Below are 24,121 nucleotides of genomic sequence, written 5' to 3' on the forward strand. Positions count from 1 at the left end.
TTAACGGAAAACCATTTTGTTTTGTCATTTTTTTGTTCTGAGTTTGAAAAAAGGAAGGAATGAGAAAGTGTTGTATGAGTATCAGATGTGATTATACATCAAATTCTTAGGGTTTCAGCTGTATTCAGGCCAATTCCAGAACAAAGAACAGAAATTGCATCCACAGAGTGCATAAAGTCAATGGTTATTGTCATGATTTGTATTATTCACGGGGCACTAGCTCTGTGCTCAGCACTGTTCAGAAAATGTAGTTCCTAAGCCAATGTATATAAGATGTGTAACTCTGGATAAGATGGCTCAGATACTTAAATATGAAGTGTATAGTTATTGACCACATACTATCACATGTTCACTGCGATGTTAATATTTATGAGTGGAGGCCCTGCTGGCAATAGAAGTTTTTCTTGATTAAAGACTAGAAGATTTGATCCTCCAACTTTCTTTCATGAGGAAGGGCTGCTTAGAGCGCCTATGCCTGTTTATTTTCCTTTCCTGCCTGAAGTGGCCCTGATATACCTCAGAAGTCTCCATTTTTTTTCTCAACTTTAAAATGGGGGATTTTCTTGGTGTTTGGTTTTAAATATTCTCCTGTGAAAACTGCAACTCAATCATTGTAGTGTTGTGTTTAAGACCCTTCTGGAAAGTAACTAACCTTTAAACAGAAGTGAAAGCAGTGTTGCCAACTCTCATGATTGTGTCATGGGTCTCATGATCATTATTGTTTTTTTTAAAGCCCCAGCTGCTGGAGTCAAGTGGATATGTGATGATTTCAGCCTTCATTCTTAAAGAAAACATTTCAGAAGTTTCTAGCCCTTGTGACTGTGGAGAAAGCTCAAAAATGTGACCCCGGGACCCCCTAACGGCTCAAAAACCAGAATGCAAATAAAAAGACGACCAGATCTATTATTTTTACATAATCTCATTATTTTAAAGCCAATCTCATGATTTTTGGTGAACCTGATTCATGATTTTTGAACATTTGGGATTGGAAATACTATGAAAGTGACTTGAAAGTGTCAGTTTCACTCCGGTTTAAAGTCAGTTTCTAGTCTATTTGTAGTTGGGTAGCCCCAGGCAGTTGTAGTATAAACTCCTGGGGCCTTGCCCTAGTAGGATGTTTCCAAAAGTTAAATGATCTATTCCAAAGTTGGTGAACTGCAAAACAATGATCGAAAGTAATCTAGATTTTTCTACAATAGTTTCAATTGTTGTATTCAAGAGTTAGTAACAAAGTAAGTATAAGGAGGTAGCCCTGTTAGTCTGTATCCACAAAAACAACAAGGAGTCTGGTGGCACCTTAAAGACTAACAGATTTCTTTGGGCATAAGCTTTCGTGAGGAAGAAGTGAGGTTTTTTACCCACAAAAGCTTAAGCCCAAATAAATCTGTTAGTCTTGAAGGTGCCGCCGGACTCCTCGTTGTTTTTGTAACAAAGTAAGATTATACATTAAAATTTTAAACCTAACTAGTGTCCCTTAGTGAATTGACACAAGATATAAGAACATGTTAGTATTACAGCTGAGTGGGTCTAATATTTATATATTTTTCTTTCTTTATATAGGAATTAGATACAGTGCACCTTCAGATAATAATTTCTAAGTTATTATCTGCAAAAAACCCAAGAGTTTTCAGGTGCCCAAGTAGCCCTGGGAATCATGATTAAAGTTGTCCCTCCCCTCCTACCAAAATCTGAAATGGCGCAACTGTATATATCAAGTTCAACAGAGAGTTAGACTAAAACATATATATTTATAAATAGGAAGACCATATTTTCCAAAGAGAAAATGGGACACCATCTGGGGCTAGCCTGAGCCCTCCCTCCCATGCTGGGCTGGCCCAATCTGCTCGCCTGAGCTCTGCCCTCATGCCAGGCTGGCCTGAGCCCCTATTCTCCCCTGCATGAGGCTGCGGCAGTCATTGCTGCTTGCCCACGCCCTGCCTGCTCCCCCACACGAGGATGGGGTTGGCATCACTGCTCACCTGCCTATCCCCCACCAAAGCCCTGCCTCCCCCCTTGCATGGGGCTGGCATCGCTGCTCTCCCCACACATTCCTCGGCACCCCACTTTTTTGACACAAATAGACATTTGCTCTTGTGATCAACTGATCTAGTTGACAAGAGTAAACAGGACAAATGCCAAAAAAAGTCAGGAAGGCCAGAACTGGGCTGAAAAAAGGGACTATCCCAGCCAAACCCGGTCGTAGCCTCACCCTATATATATACTACTTGTAGGGTTTAATGAACAGGAAATCCCCTCTCCTCTCCCCCCCTCCCCCCGTGTGTATATGTGTGTGCAAAAGGCTTTAAGCTGTACTGATGAAAAGGGCTATATAAAAGTCTGGTATTGTTTTCATAGGATGTGTTCACATTTCATATTCATTCTAGTAGGAACTAGGCTAAATCTCCCATTTTGTTCTTGGAAATGAAGCAGGTATGTTCTCCCAAATACAGACAGCTGTGTGTGTGACAGAGGAACTAACAAAGACAGAATTCTTTTGTACGGTGTCTTGTTTTGCCAACTACAAGTCTGACAGGCACCTACACAAATATGGAGTTTTCTCTGGCTCACACACTCTCTCTCGCTCACACACATACCGGATACAAAGAAATGAACTGGAGCCAGGCACAGAAGCACGTTTGCTGGGCTTCAGCAGAGCAGTACTTTAGCCATTGTGACAATTTTATAGTAAAGTTTCGCACGCCCTGCAGAAGTTGACGCGCACGATCTGGAATGTACACCCAGGAGAAAGGAAGGCTCGGAGGAATGGCTTCTGGAGCAAGGGCTCGGATTAATAGCAGCCCCTGATGTTGATCTCGTTCCGTTTCTTTCACCTCGCCCTCCAAGTCACTTTCACTTTGCAGGGGGACACCCTTCTATAGAACGCTCCCTGGAGATTAATTACATTCGCTGCCACTACGTGTCGCTGTTGTCAGCGACATCCCCAGCCTCGGGGATGGCACCGTGTTCACGGCTTGCCTGACTCCCGAGTGTAGCGGAAGAAGGAGGAGGGCGAGGGGACCGCTCTGGCTTCCCAGCTCCAAGCTTCACCTCCCGATCGAAGTACACAGGCGCTGGGGGGCGTCCCCTCCCCCGCATGGAGCATATCCCACCGCTCGATCCAACTTTCTGTTTGTCTTTTCGCCGCTGCGAGGGTGAGGTTTAGCCACACAATAAAAGCAAACAGAAAAGTTCAGCTGGATCATGTTTCAGCATCACCCCTACCCCCCGTCAGTGTGTTTTCGAGGCAGGGTGTGTGTGTGAGTGTTAATTTGGCAGGCTCCAGGCTCGGGGGGAAGGTTTTGCTGCGTGTCTCAGGAGGCACCGGGAAAGCTCTCTGCTCCGCGGCACTCCCCGCCATGGGGGGACCGGCCCCGCTCGGGACAGAGCCCGCGTGGATCGCGGCGCCTCTCTCCCGGGCTGGCTGGGGGGGGCGGGGGGGGGGATTTCCAGTCACGGCTCCTAGCGCTGCAGAATTACCCTTTACAAGAATAACGGAAGGCGGCACATGCCGGCTCCTTCCCACCGCCACATAACCGCAGGCTTCCCGACTGAGGTGCAGCCCAGCTCCGCCCCCTCCCCCCAGACAGACGGACGGACGGACAGCGGGACAGAAAGTTCCCGGCAGCCACGCAGCTTCCCCGCGCCCCTGGCAAGTGACAGCCGAGGCGCGGGGTCCGAGGGGGCCGGCGGACGGGGCGCGGCGCGGCGGGCGATGCCCAGTTCAGAGGCGCCTGCCCCGTTAAAGGCAGGGCACGGCCCGCTCGGGACCGGCTCCTTACGTCGGCGCGGGGCTGGGGAGCGAGCGAGCCTGCACCGGGGGAGGGGGCGCCGGGTTGCCAAGTGGACTTTTGTTGCTTTCCTCCCACTTGCGAGTGAGTCGGTCACATCTGCCGGAGCCGCCGCCTCGTGTATGTCCCGTCGCCTATATAAGCCGCGGCGCCGGGGCTGGCCGCCATGGAGTAGCTCGTGGATGCAGCCTGTGCACCGGGACGGGGGGCAACGGGGAAACTCCGGGACCGCGTTGGGGGGAGTGAGTGAGGGCAGCACCTGGCCGGCGTTGGGGCCGGAGACAGGTAACGGCGGGGCCGGGCTGGCGGGGCCAAGCGCTTCCCGCGACATTCAGCCCCGGAGAGCCGGGCGCGCCAGGGATCAGCCGCGGGGCTGCTGCCGGCGCGGGAGGGTTCCGCGAGAGGTGAGGCAGGTGCGAGGCAAGGAGGGAGCTGGCTCCTTCCCCTCTCCGGGCGCTTTAGGAGCCTGGGGTGGGGGAAGCGCCGCTGGGCTCCCACGTGCCTTCCGTGCCAGAGGCTCGGGGCAGACTCGTGCACCGGGCCCTGAGGTTAAACCGCCCCTGGTGCAGGAGCTTCTCGACTTCCCTAGGGCAGGGGGCCGGACCGCACCGCGCTGGGTCCCCAAGCCCGGCGGAGCAGCAGGCACAGCCCTCGTGGGCACGCGCCGGGGGAGCAGGCTGCCTCTCGGCAATGCCTCCCAGCGCCGTGTGGGGGGAAGCAGCGAGGGCGCCTGCCGGGGGCTAAGCCTGGGCATGGCTGGGCACTACACGCGCTGCTTTGGCTCTGGAAGTCAGCGCGCGCTGAGGGGCAAGTGTTCGGAAAGTTTCCGCAGCGGGCTGGTCCTGCCTCTCGCTGGGCAGGCGGGCGCCGCTGTTTACACACTCGCGCCGCCGGCCCCTCGTGGGCTGCGTGTCAGCACTCGGGGACTGGCCTCTGCGCCGCGCTGGAGATAAGAAGGGGGGCGGGCTAGGAAGGGCCACGGGAGTCCTGGGAGCGCGCTCCTCGGCTCCAGTGACGTTGGGAATGCCCGTCCTCCGGCCCTGCGCGAGGAGCGCGAGTCCCCCGGGGCTGCGCGCTTCGGGGTCAGCCCCGGCTGCACCGTGGAGCATGAAGTACTTTGACTCGCGTAGCTTTCGGGCGGCGGAGCGGCTCGCTAGTCGGCACTGCAGGGAGAATAAAGTTGCTGCTGGCAGGGCAAGTAAAAGGCAGCTTGTGCCATCTCCTCAACTGGTGCAAATCCTCTGACTTCACTTGAGCGCCGCCAATTTACACCAGTTGGGAATCTGGTCCATTTTAAAAGCTAAGGAGGTAGTGGGAGGGAGGAAACAAGGCACCCTGATTACATAATGTGCAAAGTAGCCTCTCTGCTCTTCCCCTGTAGTATTTCTGATTTCACCCCCGTGACTCTCCCTTCCCCCACCCCCATTTTTCTCTTTCAGTGAAATAGGAGTCCCCTCAAAGTGGATCATTTCTTTTCCTCTGCTCATTCACCCTCCAGTTCAAACTTGCAATGAGCGGACTGAAGTCTCCTGTGCTGCTGGGGCTGGTGCTCTTAATGCTGTCAGCAGGTTATTGCAAAGAGAGGACTGACTCCATAGACCTAAAAGACAGGCAAAGCCTCTTCAGTCTCATCATGGAGATTATTCAGGAACTGAAAAGGCACCACATGGAAGAGGACAACGGGGTGCAATACTTCTCCAACCACGATTATACTTTAGACCGAAGAGAAGTAGCTGATTATGGAGAGTACCAGGACGAGCAGAGAGCTGGTAAGTCTGCTTCTTTCCTTTCCCGGCAACTTTGCTCTCCTTGAAGGGGAAATCAGGCATCATTATACCAGTTCTTATAGGAGGTGCTACCCCCTCAGGAGATCTGCAGACCTGCTTCAAAAATAGAGGATTCCTACACAAGAAACTGGCTTTGAAAATCCCAGAGTAGAACTCCACTCTCACTTCAGTTTAATGTACTTGAAAAATGCATTAAGTTCAAAGCCAGACCTGCATGAGCTTTGGCTTTATACGCTCTATATTTATAAAGAACAGTGAGATGGACTGGGGTAAAAAAATCAGGGATGAAAAGGCCTGCTTACCCTAGGTCATCTAGTTCAAGGGCCTGGAGTCCTGTGGATTATAGTTTTAAACGTCCCTGGACTTGACCTTCTTGCCATCTCCCTGGGGAGACTATTCCACAACCTAACAGATTTCACACCTGGAAGTTTTTCCTGCTAGGCAGCCTCATTCCCCTTTTTGATAACCTTATTCATCCCTTTATCTTTTTAGTGCTTGCACCTTTCAAATGTGTCAATTTAATCATTTGTCCCTCACCACCAGAGTCAACTCATGCAAATTTTAATTCTTTCCTCCTAAACCAGTCCCTACATCATTCTAATAATTTGAGTTGCTTTTCTCCTAGCTCTCTCCAGTCAATATTGTTTCTGGTAATAAGGTTTTTCAGAATTATATGTAATATCCCAGATGCAGTCACATCAGACTGATGGTCATACTGTATGCCTGTTTCCTTGATGTCCTGCTTCTATGCATGCAGCTCAAAATTGAATTGGTCTTTCTTGCTTCCCTGTTGCATTGTAAATTCATGCCTAGTTTGCTGTTCACCATCTCTCCTAAACAGAATTACTGCCTCTCAATTTTCCCCTTCCCTTGAGTATCTAGGTTTGGGATTATTTTTCACTAGATATATCAGTTTACACTTTCCCCAGGTGGATCTCATTTTCTTATTTTCTACCCATCTCTTTTGATCTCTCTAGACCCCTATGTATCTTTTCTTTGTACTCAATGGTGTTCACAACTGCTCCTAATTTGGTATCATGACTGTCATTAAAATGTGATTTTAGTCTCTTAGCTAGATCATTAGTGAAGATATTAAATAAAACAACCTAACAGTTCCCCATAAACTCAGTACAATAAGAACATGTTCCTTTTTCTTAATATATGGTACAAGTTTAATGGGCCAGAGTAACCAACTACTCTGTGCAACTGTAGCAAAGCAAAGCAGCTGTGAACTCAGTTTAACAAGGAGGTTAAGCAGAGTTTATGGCTGTCCTGCATAAGCAAATCAGTTCAAAGCATCTGGCATGAACTGGTGAATATGGCTCAATGAGAAAACCACTTCAGAAACAGACTAGTTGGTACCAGTGTCATTGACTCGTGAAAGGGATGTTTTATTATTATTGTTATTATAATGGAATTTATTCCCAGCAAAGCTGCTGCCACTGAAAAGAAACTATTGCTTAGAGCCCTCCTTTATTTCAGTCTTAGCATCACTTTCCCAGCGCGTCTGTCCCATGGGAAACTTTTGAGAGAAGCATGTAAGCTTTTAATGCTCGTCATGACACAATTAGGTCAAATATGATATGGTCAATTTTACTCAGACTGACTAAAGTTAGAAGTAAATGAAGAATGACTTTTGAGAAATGTCTAAGCTCACCAGTGAATCAGATCTGGGTGGAAATGTTCTTTGCTTTAAATGTGATAAGAGGTGCCAGGGGAATAAAAAGGCTATTTAGGCATTTATGATCAAATAAATAAAGTACAGCATCATACGCAATCAACACTAAGCTGTCGGCATAGAGTTAGTAACTGAAAGCAATCAAAGATAACTGTAAATCAACAGGATACAAACAAGAGTTGACGCTAACATGGATTTCAGTAAACCAGTTTCATTTTGGCATCTGCTGAACACAAAATGCAGAGAAGCAAACCACAAGAGTTGGGAAAAGCAATTTGTTTTTATATTCCTGTGAATTTTATTTAATGCTAGAGATAAAACAAGGGCTATTTCTAGATTTCCTGTAAATATAACAATTCAATCTCATGGTCACAATAGCTATTTCAGATAGTGCTTGTCAACACTTGCCTGTGACAAAATAGTGCAGGTGCTTATAGGAGAATGTTGCATAGACAACCACAGAGCAGTCCAGAGACCATTCCCTGGTGTGGCCTTGAACCTTTACCACTGGTAGAGTCTGCACAGTTTCTAAGCACTAGTGATCTTAAAGTGATACACCTAGATAAGGGGTAGCCAAAATGTGGCCCACAGAGCCCTACAATGTGACTCATGATTACTCTCATTTTTAATGTGATTGTGGGGCTGCTGGACACTCTTGGTCCCAGTATTGCAATGCTCCACATTCTTTTTTAGCAGTCTCTCTATATGAAAGATAAAGGTAGCTACAACTTGTTCCACTTTGTGGCTCTCAATCTCCTAGTAAACAGTTATTTTGAGTCTCAGCTGAGCAAAATTTTGGCACCTCCTGTGGTAGCCCTACCATCCTTGACAAACACATTTGCAGTGGAGTATAATGAATACTTTTTTTCCCTCTCAACAGAAATAGTTCCTAGAGATTTGAGGATGAAAGACAAGTTTTTAAAGCATTTAACAGGTACATTTAAATTTTGCATTGTATCCATCATTTCATACACATAAGCCCCATTCCCCTTCTGCTAAGCCTTTTGTGCTGTATTGACTCATGACTTGTTCTTTTTCTGTATTTCAGGTCCTCTCTATTTTAGTCCAAAATGCAGTAAACACTTTCATCGGCTTTATCACAATACAAGAGACTGCACCATCCCAGCTTGTAAGTGCCACAAACCAAAGCTAACTTTTTTAAAACAGAAAGCTATTGATTGGGGTGGCTACAGGAGATAATAGTGGCAATACTGTGCAACTGTACAGTGCCTTTCAATTAAAGGGTTCAGAGTCCTTTATAGATATTAATTGATCTTCACCTCTGCCTGTGAGGTAAGTATTATCATTCTCATTTTAGAGATGAGGAAATTGAGGCACAGAATTTCCAGTGGATATACTGTGTAAAATGATTGTTAAAACTGCTTTCTAGGATTCCAGGTTTATTGTCTCTTCATGTCTCCAAATCAAGTGCACTCAATTTTCATGCATCATCACTTATAACACATATTCTACAGACAAATTATGGCATGTTACATTTTGGCAACTTCAGGGTCTTCCAATTATGTCCTCAATGGCACCTTTGAAATCCTCTTTCCTTCAGCAGGTTAGAAAGGTGTACTGTACTGGAACTTAATAAACAAATCAACTGATGGATGGGAATGAACAAATGTCTCAGCTGTGTTGACAGTGCAGTGTGAAAAGGACTACAGATGAGCAGGAATTATTTTTGGCACAGCAGATTCTGAATACAAACTGGGAACAGACCTGTTGTGTAAGAAGAAGCTATTTTTCCAAAGCCTTTTTCAGAAGAGAGGCACACATTAATGGTCACCTAGCGGGTCAGTTGAGGAGCTGGAAATTGAGTCAGGAAGTCTTGGTTCTAAGTTCCATGCTTTAAGAATGTTTTTTCCCCATTTGTAACAATCTGTACATTTTAATATTACATTTATTAAGAAGTGTGAGCCTTCTTCCCATTTGTAAAATACAGATAATCTAGTAGTATGTTTGAAACAAGATGACGGTCTTCACCTAATTTCTAGTGGACCAGATCACAAAAATCAACATCATATTCAGCACTAATTGGAACATTCAGCAGTGAAGCCAAGGACCAAAAGGGCTTAAAGACTGAATTAGCTCTTTCCTCACAGATGCTTCATATTGGTGGGAAATAGCGCAGAGTTGGCACTGGTGGTGTTTGTACCCAACCTGTCTTATGAGTAGAGGGCTCTAGGGCTGACAATCCGGCACCTTTCACAAGCACCTTTCACAAGCACGTGACTTACTTAAGCATTAGTGAAATGATAACCAGCAGTATAATGGATAATCAACCATAGATGTCACTTTATCAATATGTCTCTCAGAGAACTTCTCATGGAATCTTGAAATACATATGCTGCTTTTATTCTCAGTGTATAATAGCCTTAGCTTGGTTTAGGTGGTAATGTGAGTACTGTAACACTTTTATAATTCTGATTTCTGGTTACATCTACTTACTATTATAAAGACAAATGAAACAAGAAAATAAAGCACCTGTGGTTTGCTGCCTCAGAGAGGGAAAAGACCTATCCCACTGCCAGTACAAGAGTATTTCCTCTAGTACACTTTCTAGTGCTTTTTGCAGTTTGGTAGTAGGATAGATTTTTAAGGTCAGGTTTTATATATCAAGAACTATTGACACTTGAACTGTAACCCAGGCTTCTAGCTGTAGGACTGCAGGAGGTCTTTAACTGAGCATGTGAGCAATCTTTGAATAATTCCTTTTCCATCTGCACTGCACCCAGATTGCACTGTACACAAAATAGATCACCTGACTGAACTCTGTAGGTATGAAACATTTTCAACCGTGACTGCTGTAGTTTTACTTATTACACCACCACTACTCATTATCTGTGTAACAAGACTATGCAAAGATCTAAAGAATATAGTGCAGGGAACCATCCTATACTGCCAGAGGAAACGTAAGATGTAACTAGTCTTTTTTTTAAATTCTATGAACTCAGAGATATTTAGACACCTAACTTCTACTCATTTCAATAGGAGTTAGATACCTTTGAAGATCTGAGCCTCCATGACTCTATTGCTCTGTTCTTCAATTGTTCTAGGATAATTAGTTGGAGGACTGCACTACTATTTATCTTGGTACTATTAGTTCACAGAGAGCTGCATTTCAATGATGGGACAGTGCCACTTCAAACACCTAATTTGCACAATCAGATGCCATGATTGCAGCTTCAGATCCAACACCTATGCACACCATAGCTAGTTAGATGTATAACTGGCCATATATTCATACACACAGGCTGTCTGCATGCACAATTGTGCTGTTTGTGCACAGAATCAAAGAATTTGCAAAGAAAATGCACAGAAATTAGGCACCTAATATTTGAACGGTAATTCTTATGTATATGGGGCCAATGTCTGCCCTGTTATAACCTAAGTCTTTAAATCAAAGTACTGATTAAAGTTAATTATGATAGTTTGAACAGCACCGCTATCAATTTTATTTTATTTTTGAAACCAAAATCTGTGACTTTAGCAGTGTCATTAAGTTATTGTATTTATGATCTTTTTCATGACAGACTATAAAAGATGTGCCAGGCTTCTTACTCGGTTGGCAGTAAGTCCAATGTGCATGGAAGGATAAGGTAAGCTTTTTGACAGAGGTAATAACATTCTACTGCATAGCAAAGCTGTGGATTTTGCATTGTGGACATAAAACATTCATGAGTGTAAAAACAATCTTCTTTTGGCTAAGGTATTCCCTTTTCAGAGCACTTGACATAACTATCTTAATCTGGGAAAATACTGGCCATAAATAAAGGGTATCCCCTACTGGAAGGCATTATAAAGACCCATAGACATCAGCTGTGAATTATTCATAGCAGTATGCAGTTAGCAGATAGTGAATTTGCTTTTATAGAACAAAACACAGCAGCCATTGCTGATTTTTTCAAGTTGACTCAGTGTACAATTGTGTTTATTGGCACTGGCTGCCCTTTCACATTCACAGGTTTAAATTTATTGGGTACATTTTAATATGGATTAATGTATACATAACTATAGATATGTAAGTTTTTAAAAATAGATGTCATTGGTATTCCTAGAATAATTCAGTTGTCATATACCCCCAATATGTATGTTACTCAGATTTCTTTGGATTTCCATTATGTTCAACTTCTGCTCCAAGGGGTTATTTTTCCTTGATGCACCTGCTTAACTCGTTTTAGAGAGAGTGGGAATTTCAGTGCACACAAAAGGAAGAATGTCCTCCCAAAATATCTATACCTCTAAGAGTTGACATCTTGCACTCTAGTCCATGTCCTGTCCCCCATCAGCTGAGACAAAAATACAGTTGTATGTGTTTTAATTTATGAAGTAAACCAAACCAGAGACAAATTAGGTCTGTAGGTTCCTGAGGTCCTATAGCTGTAGAAGTGCTTCCTTTTCTGAAAGCTTCATTTACCCTTAGTAATGCAGTCATGGAGGCAACTCCATGATGCAGATCTTGCCTGGTTAAGGGTAAAATCACAGAAGCTATTGCATATGACACATAGACTTGTGAGACCGATGTTGGGTATATGAGGTAAATTCCTTGTTCTAGGTAAGGGAACTCTACAGTTCCAAGGTAGTGAATTGTGCAATTCAGGGAGTTAGTTGGCACCTATCATCCATACATTCTACTGCAAGACATAGATGGAATGGTATTGCTACAAATACCTGCCAGTAAGCATAGATAGGGGAGCACATCCTAAAATTCATTGTTTCTTTTCCCCTTTTCCTGAAAGTCTCTCTGCATCAACACCTCCCATTGGCATTTTATGAGTTTTCAGGGTGAGAAGGGACAAGGGGCAGCTTCTTTCAGGGGCACCTGTCCACTCTGAAACTTGGTGAATTTCTATTAGAAAATCCATAATGCCAGGGGCTCATACTCTCCTGAGAGTGGCCATAAGGCACAACCTCTGCTGGGTTGTCACTGATAGCAGCATAATTTTTGAATGATTTCCTTTAGTGGGAAGAAGGACTGATTGTCATCACAGGTGTCTCAAGATTCATAGATTTCACTACCAAACTTGGAAGATCTAGAGAGGATCTTTCTTCCTGTCACTCCACAAACTCTTCCCCATAGAGATAATGCATTGAAACTGCTGCACAGTTCAACTTTTCCATGTAAGGTATCTCCTGTGGAAAAGCATGGTGGGGCTGTCATCATGTCCCATCACCTCCACAGAAGGAGCTCTGAGGAAAACAGTTCTCTTGCTCTTTTACACAAGCCAGTCAAACCCATCTCTGTGCAGGCTCTGGATAATTTCTGCTGGACCCAGCCTTCTGTGTGCTTTTAAGAGATACTCAAAATTTTGCAACTTAATGCCAGTTGAATACATATAGATACAAAACTGTAAAACCCATATCATATACTTAAGATAATTAAGCTAATAATCAATCTCTAATGAATAAACAGCTGATATACAAGATAACAGAAAATAAACACTTCTTGCTTTTGCTGTCATCTTAGTAGCTACTAGTAAATCAAGGGTTAAGACAAACATTGAACATCGGGGACAAAGTTTTGCTTTGTTCTACCACTCTAAAGCAGTTACTTATGTGGATTTATTCCAGATTTACATGAGTATAAAAGAGAGCAGAATTTGGCTCTAAATTCATAGTAGTTATAATGATGATAGATCTTTGGAGTATTTTGCCACATTGAGACGTTTCATGTGTGCTCATTTTCCCCTCACAATTTATTGTCTAAACTCCCCCTCCCCCCACTTATTTTATACTGCACCCTAAACTGAAGACAAAATTCATGGATGCATTCTTAATAAAAGTGCACAGTGATACATGGCTGCCTTTCCGCATTAGCCATGCTGACTTAAGTAGTGGTGTATAGGTAGTGATCACATATTTGGAAACTAATAAACCATACACTTTGAGGGCCCTTTCTAGCAAAGCACTTAAGCATGTGCTTAACTTTCAACTCATGCTCAATGCTTTCCTGAATTAGGACCACAGGAAAGAGGTCAAATTATGAAAATTTAGGAGAACTTTAAGATCTACAATATATTTTTCTTCAATTTTAAAAAGAGGCTCTGTTATTCTCAGTGGTGGGGAGTGGTTGTCTGCATGCACTCACATCCCTTTATGGCTAATGAATACACCTTTTTATTCCACAAGTTTAATATGACCGCATTGTTCTGTTCTTAGTTATCTTTAAATCATGCTTTTGGGTACCTCTACCTAGTGGGAGATAGAAACAAATTCTCCATGTGGGCTGGTTATTCCGTAAGTGCAGGGCTTCTTGCATATTCCTCTGAAGTATCTGATACTGGTACCTGTCAGAGACAGGACACTGCTAGAACCACCACTGGTCTGATTAAGCATGAAAATACCCATGGTCCAAACTAATTAAATGACATTATTTTCAATTTCCATGCCTGGAGTATTTTGTTTATACAAGTCAAAACAGTAAGAGCTAGGGATTATTATATTATTATCTGGTGCTTTTCATTAATAGATCTCAAAATGCTTTACAAAGAAAAGGCAAGTTTCATTATCCCTATTTTTGTTATTTTCTGTCTTGCTCAGTAGTTCAAACTTTTATTTCATTCACCTCTTTCTGACAGCAGGCTAGGGATGTATTAATGCTAGTGACCATTTAGAAAGCTAGCAGTTAGCTTTTGCTTATTTGCTTTGGAGATGCATGGACATATGTCCATGCTTTGAGATTATGTTGGAAAAAGGTTAGATTTGTTTTGGATTTCTACTCACAACATGCTTGGGATTATCACAACTTCAAGGTAGGCAAAAGGCTTCAGATTCCAAGAGGCAGATAAAACAAGTAGACACAAAGACAGCATTTAAACAATTGTCTCAGTGACATTATGTACAATTTCTGCATAATACAATCTTGAACAAAGGTGGATATTCACTAGCAAACCCAGCACAAGTTAGGCTGTGCGCGCTCAGGTTCCAACAAAAGATTCTTAACATCCCTCTCTGCCAGCAGATACACAGAACTACAAAAATGAATCTTGAGCAGTAGGAGCGCCTTTACAGTTGCCAAAAAGGTTTAACCACATCCTCAACGAGAACATATTCTCCTTTGTTCTTTGCTCAGCTGTTTGTCTTAGACACTTGCCCCACGGCTGTCTAGCCTTCCTTGTGAATCTTGGAGATTGTTGCCAAGATTTTCAGAAGTGACTAGTGATTTTGGGTGCCCAAATCGAGGCACCCTAAAAAGGCCCAATTATCAGAAAGTGTACATCATCCATTCTTTGAAAACCAGGCCCCTTTAATGTGTCAGGTGAAGAATCTTAAAATTGTGGCACCTCAAACACTTTTGAAAATCTTGGCTAGTGTCTGATTGCTATTCATTGTGAAGCAGAATAGCATGACGTTAAATATTATCTATAGGCTTGATTTTTGGCTGGATTTCTAGCTCTTTAGTATGCACAACTCCTTTGTGCCTGTGAGTTTCCCATCCAGCTCCAGAGCTTGCATGTGGCTTGATAGGTGCACATGCAGCCATGAGCACATGCAGTCAGGGATTGCCCCACACACAAATATGATCCTACTTTGGGGGTGAAAAATACGATTCCCTAGGGCAGAGCCACACGTCAGAGACAGGAGCCTGTTAAATATTTTATATACAGCTTGCTTTTTCTACTTGACCATAGTAAAACCATAACATGCATATCATATTAGCCATCTCCCTTTTAGAGCATAATGAATTTTCTTAACACCTACTGAACTTCACAATGCAATGAACCCTGAATATTACACCCTTCTGTAATTTATTTTTTATTTTAATGGCTTAGCTGTTATAACTATTATCTTCATAATCAAAGATATTTAATAAGAATTTATTACAGAAATGGAGAATAAGGTTATAGTCATTCTTTAGCTAGTTTTATTTTTTCCATCCAGCCACTTGATACAACTAAAGATTTTTTTAAATGTCAATTGTAAAGAAATAAAAATGCTTGAAATGTACAACATAGCAAGAGTAATAATGCAGTTGATACATTTTTAAATTTGAAAACTCAAAAGTCCCAACTATTAGTGAATTAAGGAGTAGTAAACTAAGGTGAAAAAAATAAACTTTAATACTGTGTATCAAGGAATTATCATGATCAGCCAGTGAAATAGTTACTGTACCTCATTAGAAAAACTATCAGTTTTCAAAGAAAGATCAGATCATTTTATAGCAGGAGAAACACTACTTCCTACTTAAAGATGCAGGTTCAATACACTGTAGGGCAAGAATAGACCTTAAATCATATGGTATATAGTATTCTTCTTACCAGTATCTTAAAACTGGGTGATGAGAGAAGTATTCTTTTGATGCACAGCTCAAGGAGTGCAAGATAAAAATTGTTATTAAAAGTTATCTAATGTGTTAACTTTCATGAAGATAACCAAATGTTATCAATTCTGAGCTGTTAGAAATGCAACATAATACTTGAGATTTTTAAATGCACAAATTGGAAAACTGAAATACTATAGCAACTAACCCTATTCTATGGTTGTATATAGTGTTTTTAGTCATTATTTCACAAAATTTCTAAATCAGAGTAGTTCTGGGGTCCTTACAAAAACATATTAGAAAATACTTTCAACTGATGAGAGCACAGCCTTCCCCCCTACACAGTCTCTTTCAAAGACTCAGACTGAATGGAGTTAAATGTCGGTCATGTCTACCCACACAAGCCCTGTTTTGCATAAACTTCAGTGTCAAGTATCAGAGGGGTAGCCGTGTTAGTCTGGTTCTGTAGAAGCAGCAAAGAATCCTGTGGCACCTTATAGACTAACAGATGTTTTTGCAGCATGAGCTTTCGTGGGTGAATACCCACTTCTTCGGATGCAAGTGAAGAAGAAGAAGTGCATCCGAAGAAGTGGGTATTCACCCACGAAAGCTCATGCTGCAAAAACATCTGTTAGTCTATAAGGTGCCACAGGATTCTTTGCTGCTTCCCATAAACTTCAGTGTAAGACTGTTTCACAGCCATGGGCCCTCTACCAAGATACCTATGACACCTATTTCTGCAAGGTGTACCCTGATCTGTCATATATAGTATCATGGACATAGCCACCAAACTGGGCTGTTTGGAAACAACTGCTGAGGTAACGGGCCCCAGATGATTTAGACTTTGTAGGTGAGGACCAGAGCCTTGAACTGGACACTCAACTAGCTAGGCAATACATGGTTAATACCATGTATACCATTACCGCTTTGTTACCTCCAAGATGTGAACCACTGTGGTTATATCCTCATCCTATAGCAAAGTAGTTTCCTAGGCACACACCAGTGGAAAAATAGGATTTTTGACCACTGTTGCAATCAGACTCCTACAGTGGCATAGGATTCTACAGACTGTGCACGCAGCTGTCAGGCTGATTGGACTGGGGCCTTCTAATGTCCACAATCCTGTTTTACCTGTCAGAGCTCATCACTGAACCAGGTTCTGTGTAGTCAGTCATGCTGGAAAGATAATGGGATGCTATAGCAGCATAACTAAGTTTCTTGATTTTTGTGCTTCTTAAATCTTAACTATCATGTTGAATCTAGTTTCTTGTACTATAAAAGGAAATAAAACAGGATGAAATGAAAGTGGTAGTGCCAGCATGCCTATTTGAGTTTGCAGTCAAATGGCATTCAGGGTCTCCAGCAGAATGACACACTGAGCTCTGGTCTACCTTACAAATTTATGTCAGTATAACTATGTCACTCAGGGGTGTGGAAAATCCACACCCCTGAGTGATACAGTTATTCCGAATGAACTCTCGGTGTAGACAGCGCTGTGTCAACAAGAGGGCTTCTCCAGCTGACATAGCTACCACCTCTCAAAGAGGTGAAGTACCTAAACCAATGGGAGAAACTCTCATCAGTGGAAAAAGCATCTTCACTAAGCACTGTAAGTTGTAAGTGTTCTCTTAGCAGAGTCCTAGTCTATAGCAAAGTTGAGGTATTTAGTTGCTTGCAGAAGACTAATTCAAAATTTCAAAGATGTGGGAATTTTGTAGCATTATGACATAAGATAAAGGTAACTACTAGCCAATCTTTGGCCCCTTAAGTGGGTTTCTGAAAAGGCAGGGGAAACAGGAATGAAAGCGTGATGTGCCTCAGCATAGAGCATCTGAAATCTTCTAGGTCTACTAAGATATCCAGACAAACACAAATGTAAGTCTAAAAACCCCACTCTACACCTATCAGTTTGAAGGAAGCTGCACCTATTTCCTGCTCCTGTGGTCCATTAAGGGCACCCACTTAAAGGTTTCCGGCTCCTGGCAGTCATGTCTCTTGGGCAGAGAGCTGCGTCTCACTCTTTCCTGACCAGGACTTCTTTAAAGCTGCAGTTCCCTGCCTAAACTATGATATCCCCAGGAAGCCAGACTGTGTAAAAGGCTAGCATCTGTGCTTTGCTTTCCCTCCAGAGGCTATGCCCAGTGTATTGCCCGCAATTATAACTTAGCACACAGCTCTTTCTAAGCAAGCACACTTAAGGTGAAAGCACTACAGAGAAAACATAAAATAAACAAACAAACAAAACCTTACATGCATGCTAAAAAGTTTACCAGAGGTCACCCCCACTCCAACCTATGGCTCTGGTAGATGTCAGTCCTTCAAAACCCACAACTGGGTTCTCCCTGTTGTTACAAGTTCATAACTGCCTCAGCAGCAAAGAATCCTGTGGCACCTTATAGACTAACAGACTTTTGCAGCATGAGCTTTCGTGGGTGAATACCCACTTCTTCGGATGCAAGTGGTGGAAATTTCCTGGGGCAGGTATATATAAGCAAGCAAGAAGCAAGCTAGAGATAACGAGGTTAGATCAATCAGGGTGGATGAGGCCCTGTTCTAGCAGTTGAGGTGTGAAAACCAAGGGAGGAGAAACTGGTTCTGTAATTGGCAAGCCATTCACAGTCTTTGTTTAGTCCTGAGCTGATGGTGTCAAATTTGCAGATGAACTGGAGCTCAGCAGTTTCTCTTTGAAGTCTGGTCCTAAAGTTTTTTTGCTGTAGGATGGCCACCTTAAGATCTGCTATTGTGTGGCCAGGGAGGTTGAAGTGTTCTCCTACAGGTTTTTGTATATTGCCATTCCTAATGTCTGATTTGTGTCCATTTATCCTTTTCCTTAGAGACTGTCCAGTTTGGCCGATGTACATAGCAGAGGGGCATTGCTGGCATATGATGGCATATATTACATTGGTGGAAGTGCAGGTGAATGAACCGGTGATGTTGTGGCTGATCTGGTTTGGTCCTGTGATGGTGTTGCTGGTGTAGATATGTGGGCAGAGTTGGCATCGAGGTTTGTTGCATGGATTGGTTCCTGAGCTAGAGTTACTATGGTGCGGTGTGCAGTTGCTGGTGAGAATATGCTTCAGGTTGGCAGGTTGTCTGTGGGCGAGAACTGGTCTGCCACCCAAGTCTACAGCCAAGCACTGAGGTACAACCGTATCTGCTCTAACCCCGCAGACAGAGACCAACACCTAGAAAATCTCCACCAAGCATTCTCAAGACTACAGTACCCACACGAGGAAATAAGGAAACAGATCAACAGAGCCAGACGTGTACCCAGAAGCCTCCTACTGGAAGACAAACCCAAGAAAGAAACCAACAGGACTCCACTGGCCATCACATACAGTCCCCAGCTAAAACCCCTACAACGCATCATCAGGGATCTACAACCCATCCTGGACAATGATCCCACACTTTCACAGGCCTTGGGTGGCAGACCAGTTCTCGCCCACAGACAACCTGCCAACCTGAAGCATATTCTCACCAGCAACTGCACACCGCACCATAGTAACTCTAGCTCAGGAACCAATCCATGCAACAAACCTCGATGCCAACTCTGCCCACATATCTACACCAGCAACACCATCACAGGACCAAACCAGATCAGCCACAACATCACCGGTTCATTCACCTGCACTTCCACCAATGTAATATATGCCATCATATGCCAGCAATGCCCCTCTGCTATGTACATCGGCCAAACTGGACAGTCTCTAAGGAAAAGGATAAATGGACACAAATCAGACATTAGGAATGGCAATATACAAAAACCTGTAGGAGAACACTTCAACCTCCCTGGCCACACAATAGCAGATCTTAAGGTGGCCATCCTACAGCAAAAAAACTTTAGGACCAGACTTCAAAGAGAAACTGCTGAGCTCCAGTTCATCTGCAAATTTGACACCATCAGCTCAGGACTAAACAAAGACTGTGAATGGCTTGCCAATTACAGAACCAGTTTCTCCTCCCTTGGTTTTCACACCTCAACTGCTAGAACAGGGCCTCATCCACCCTGATTGATCTAACCTCGTTATCTCTAGCTTGCTTCTTGCTTGCTTATATATACCTGCCCCAGGAAATTTCCACCACTTGCATCCGAAGAAGTGGGTATTCACCCACGAAAGCTCATGCTGCAAAACGTCTGTTAGTCTATAAGGTGCCACAGGATTCTTTGCTGCTTCTACAGAACCAGACTAACACAGCTACCCCTCTGATACATAACTGCCTCAGATTCAGAACCTGAACCCAGGGTGGGCAGTTCAGCCATTTCTTTATACTGTTAAGACCTTTGATCTCCAGTCTCCAGAAACAGGTAATCAGCAGACAGTGACCCACTCCTCAGGGTATAGCTTCAAAGAAGGATAGATTTTTGCATAACCAGAGGTAAGGAATTTGCACTAGCCTGCTTTAGGTATTCTCCAGGAAATACACTTTACATTTATCCCATAGTTCATTTTTGTCTGGCACATTTTCAGTATAGTTCTTTGAAATCCCAAGCCTCACATCACACTTTTCCCCCTAGAGAGCTTACATGCAATCCCAGCTCACAATAATACATTTGCATTTAATACAATGGACCCCAACATACTTAAACTTAATTCAATAAGGTCTCCCAAGGATATGGCATATCTGTCACAATGCACACTTAAATTAGTAAGAGTGTGCTATACACTATTTCCTATTTTTCAAACTTAGCAAAGCACAAATTCCTGATTAGCAACTTATATGCCAAATTAAACATTTTAAATTCCACTGTCCACGTTCTCACTGCAAACCCCCTCCATTTTATTAAACAAAGTTTTTTCATGCTTAGAAAAAAAAACATTTAAACCTCACCTTCCGCTTCTCTCCTCTCGCCCCCCCTCCCGCGCAAAATAATCACTTTGGGGTTTAGAAGGTTTTTAGCTTAAAAATATTTATTGAATATGAGCCACTAAAAATGAATTAGAATGAAAAAGCCACATTCAATTAGAGCAGTCAGTTTCTTCTGTAATTAAGGGCCTGTCTACACACAAAGTGAAACTAAAATAACTAAATTGGATTTTATTAATTATTTGTATTGTGGTAGTATAACCCACACAACTTCTGGGTGTGGTGTTCTGTCCCAGCTAGGGGCACTGAGACCACTTAGAGCGAGAGATAAAATAAGTCTGCTCTACAGCCTTAGCTAACAGCCAGTTGGCTTTTAGCTCATGCACTAGAGGCTCATGCCCTAAGCTCCATGCCCTAAGGTCCCCGGTTTGATCTTGCCTGCCAATGACCCGGGTCTTTCGGTATTACAGTAGCACTAAAAATCCCAGTCAAGGGCCAAAACTCCATTGTGTACAATGCAGAACAAGACAGCCCCTGCTGCAAAAAGTTTACAATCCTGCTATTCTGATGCAAAGTTAATTTTTTACTGATTTGAGTTTGTCATCAAAATAGGATAGTCAACTGAAAGTAAGTGTGTCAACACAGACTTGCACCAATATAATGAAAAGATGTGAATTAAAACTAATTTAGTTATTTTGGTCCTGGTTTGTGTGTAGACAAGCCTTAATATATTAGACCCTTAAAATTAGACATAAAAATGACTTAAGAGAACATGGACCAATGTAAAGGAATACACTATTTAACATCTTCTCATTTTGTAATAAATATCCATTAAAATGCATACTATTGCTTTGCGGCAAAGCTGCATCATGGAGATAATGCTAAACTTCACAGTGACAGTAATTTTTAATCTTTACAATGCTATGCATAATTACAACTTTAAATCTGATGGTGAATGAATACCACTCATAGATAAATGTGTTTTGATAAGCTTCTATATCTCAACTACTTTTGACTTAACATTTCTAGTCCATAAGGTAATACCTACATTATTCAGCTAACACAATTCAATGATTCAATACCAGTCATTACTTCCCAGGAGCTGTTCAGAGAAGGGCTAATACTAACATTTTGTGAATTTGCTGAAAAAGCCACAGATTTCCAGCAAATAAAAGGCCCACTGTTACAAATCCTACTTGAGTTGTCCCGCTGTAGTCAGATTATACTGGTAAGACTGGGTTTCAAAACACAGTACTAAATTTTTTGCTGTCATCTCTCCAGATCTTTCCTTTGAACGGAGTGAAAAAATTCCTATCATAAGAACTGCCACACTAGCCCAGTGATCCATCTTGACCAGTATCCTATCTCTGACAGTGGCCCATACTAGAGCTTCAGGGGGAGTGTAACAGAACGGGGCAATTAGGGAGTGATTCACCTCTGACTACCAAAAGCCAGGAGTGGAATACAAAGGTTTTGGGTCACTCTGAACATGGGGTTCTCTTTTCATAAGCTGTTCCATACCCTTGATCATCTCTGTTGCCCTTCTCTGTATCTTTTCCAATTCTAATATACCTTTTTTTTTTTAAACAGGATGACCAGAAATGTACTCATTATTCAAGGTGTGGGCATACAATACATTTATATAGTGGCATTAGAATATTTTCTGTCTTATTTTCTATGCCTTTCTCAATAGTTCCTAACATAGTTAACCTTTTTGACTGCCGCTGAGCATTGAGCAGAAGTTTTCAGAGAACTATTCACCTTGACTCCAAAATCTCTTTCTTGGCTATATTAGCTGGAAATAGCTAATTTAGAACCCATCATTGTATATGTACAGTTGGGATTATTTTTTCCAATGTGCACTACTTTGCATTTATCAACATTTAATTTCATCTGCCATTTTGTTGCTCAGTCACCCAATTTTGTGAGATCCCTCTAACTTCTCGCCATCTGCTTTGGACTTAATCTTGAATAATTTTGTATGGTCTGCAAACTTTGCTATTTCACCCCCTTTCCAGACCATTAATGGATATGAACAGCAGCACAGGTCGCACTACAGAACTCTGGGGGACCCTGCTGTTCACCTCTCTTTTGTGAAAACTGACCATTTATTTCTACCCTTTCGTATTTTTCAACCAATTACTGATCCATGTAAGGAGCTTCCCTCTTATCCCATGGCTACTTTAATTTCTTTAAAAGCCTGAAAGATCTTGGCAAAGACTTTCTGAAAATCCAAGCACACTATATAAACTAGACCATGCTTATCCACGTCCTTGTTGATTCCCTCAAATAATTCTAATACATTGGTGAGGCATCACTTCCCTTTACAAAAGCTGTGATGACTCTTCTGCAACAAATCATGTTCATCTGTTTCTGATAATTCTGTTCTTTACTATAGTTTCTACTAGTTTGCTTGATACAGAAGTTAGGCTTACTGGCTTGTCATTTCCAGATTCTCCTCTGGTGCCCAGCATTACATTAGCCACCATCGAGTCATCTGGCACAGAGGCTGATATCAGTAATAGGTTACATACTTGTTACTAGTTCTGCAATTTCACATTTGAGTTCCTTCAGAACTCCTGGGTGAATACCATCTGGTCCCGGTGACCTACTGTTTAGTTGATCAATTTGTTCTAAATCCTTTCCAGCTGACACAATTTGGGACGGTACTTCAGATTTGTTACCCACACCAGAGCTATTCTTTTTGGGCATCTCCCCCTACATTCGCTGCAGTGAAGACTAATGCAAAGAGTTAATTTAGCTTCTCTGCAATGGCCTTGTATTGAGTGCTCCTTTAACATCTCTGGTGACTAGTGGTCCCACTGCCTGATTGGCAGGCTTCCTGCTTCTGCTGTACTTAAATAATTTTACTGTTAGTTTTTGCCTCAGTGGAAGCATGCCTGGGCTCCTCAATCCTGATCTTGCCATTGGATTTATGTGGGCAGACCTTATGCTAAAACTATATTGGTAGTGAGATTTTAAGACTACAAAAATGACAATGTTAATAGCATTGTTGATATGTACTCATATTTTGACTTCACTACTGCATTTAGAAATTGATTTATTCTAAAAAACTAAGCTTAAAGTATTAAATATTTAAAATAGTGGAATTTTGTAATTTTCAAAATCTGTTTTTCAGCCATAGAACAAAGAGATAGGAATAGCACAAAGGAGGATGCTTTTCCAAAACACTAATCTGTTAGGTTTCTTTAGTGAGTAGTGCAATATGAACAGAATAAAAAACGTACTACCAGATTTTCCAGAGGCAGTTGTTACAAAAATCTTTATTTACTAACTCTATTCTATCTGCCAAATGCATTTTAAACAGCTGAATTAAAATATGAAAATGATAAAAGGCAACTAATTTATTTATTTATTTTAAACACAACAGATACTACCATACAGAAAAGAAACACCAAGAACCAGGAGAAGTGCCTTGGAAACCAACAGGGAAATAGAACTTAATACCTTTATAACATATTCCATTGTGAACAAGAGGATTTATTTTTGCAGATTGACAGACTATTTCCCGTAATTCTTTTAACGTGTTTTGTATGTTTTCAGTAGTTTGCAGATCTACATCCTTTACAGTAGTATAACTGCCAATAGTACTTACTGCTCCATACTTAAAAGTACACTCCACATTTGATGTGTAGTGCTGCCAAAAATTACATGAACACGTACCCCTCACCAAGAAATTAATGTTCTGTTGCGGAATTCCGAGACTTGGAGGGATGTTTGTTTATATACCCCAAACTCTTAATGAATCTACTCCACAGCAGTGGTTTTCACTTGA

General features: G+C 42.3%; 1 protein-coding gene across 6 annotated transcripts; it reads left to right on the forward strand.

The window, feature by feature from the left end:
• The first annotated feature begins 3,442 nt into the window (after positions 1–3,442).
• ALKAL2 (ALK and LTK ligand 2) lies at positions 3,443–23,996 on the forward strand. 6 transcript variants are annotated; one of them, XM_045008774.1, is made up of 7 exons: positions 3,443–3,649; positions 5,228–5,557; positions 8,134–8,187; positions 8,302–8,382; positions 10,793–10,858; positions 21,916–21,944; positions 23,717–23,996. In XM_045008774.1, exons 2-5 carry the CDS (start codon positions 5,299–5,301, stop codon positions 10,855–10,857), a joined length of 459 nt encoding a protein of 152 aa, XP_044864709.1. In that variant the 5' UTR covers positions 3,443–3,649; positions 5,228–5,298; the 3' UTR covers position 10,858; positions 21,916–21,944; positions 23,717–23,996. The 6 variants fall into 6 exon arrangements, with proteins under 6 accessions (XP_044864709.1, XP_044864704.1, XP_044864706.1 ...); XM_045008769.1 differs by lacking the exon at positions 21,916–21,944; XM_045008771.1 differs by lacking the exons at positions 3,443–3,649; positions 21,916–21,944 and adding an exon at positions 3,816–3,908.
• Positions 23,997–24,121: the final 125 nt, after the last annotated feature.

This window comes from Mauremys mutica, chromosome 3, assembly GCF_020497125.1.
Source record: "Mauremys mutica isolate MM-2020 ecotype Southern chromosome 3, ASM2049712v1, whole genome shotgun sequence".
NCBI lineage: Eukaryota > Metazoa > Chordata > Testudines > Geoemydidae > Mauremys > Mauremys mutica.

Coding starts and splice junctions, on each gene's coding strand:
- ALKAL2 (XM_045008774.1), top strand. CDS start 5,299: ATGAGCGGACTGAAGTCTCCTGTGCTGCTGGGGCTGGTGCTCTTAATG. Junction 8,188..8,301: donor GTTTTTAAAGCATTTAACAG/GTACATTTAAAT, acceptor TCTGTATTTCAG/GTCCTCTCTATTTTAGTCCA. Junction 8,383..10,792: donor AGACTGCACCATCCCAGCTT/GTAAGTGCCACA, acceptor TTTTCATGACAG/ACTATAAAAGATGTGCCAGG.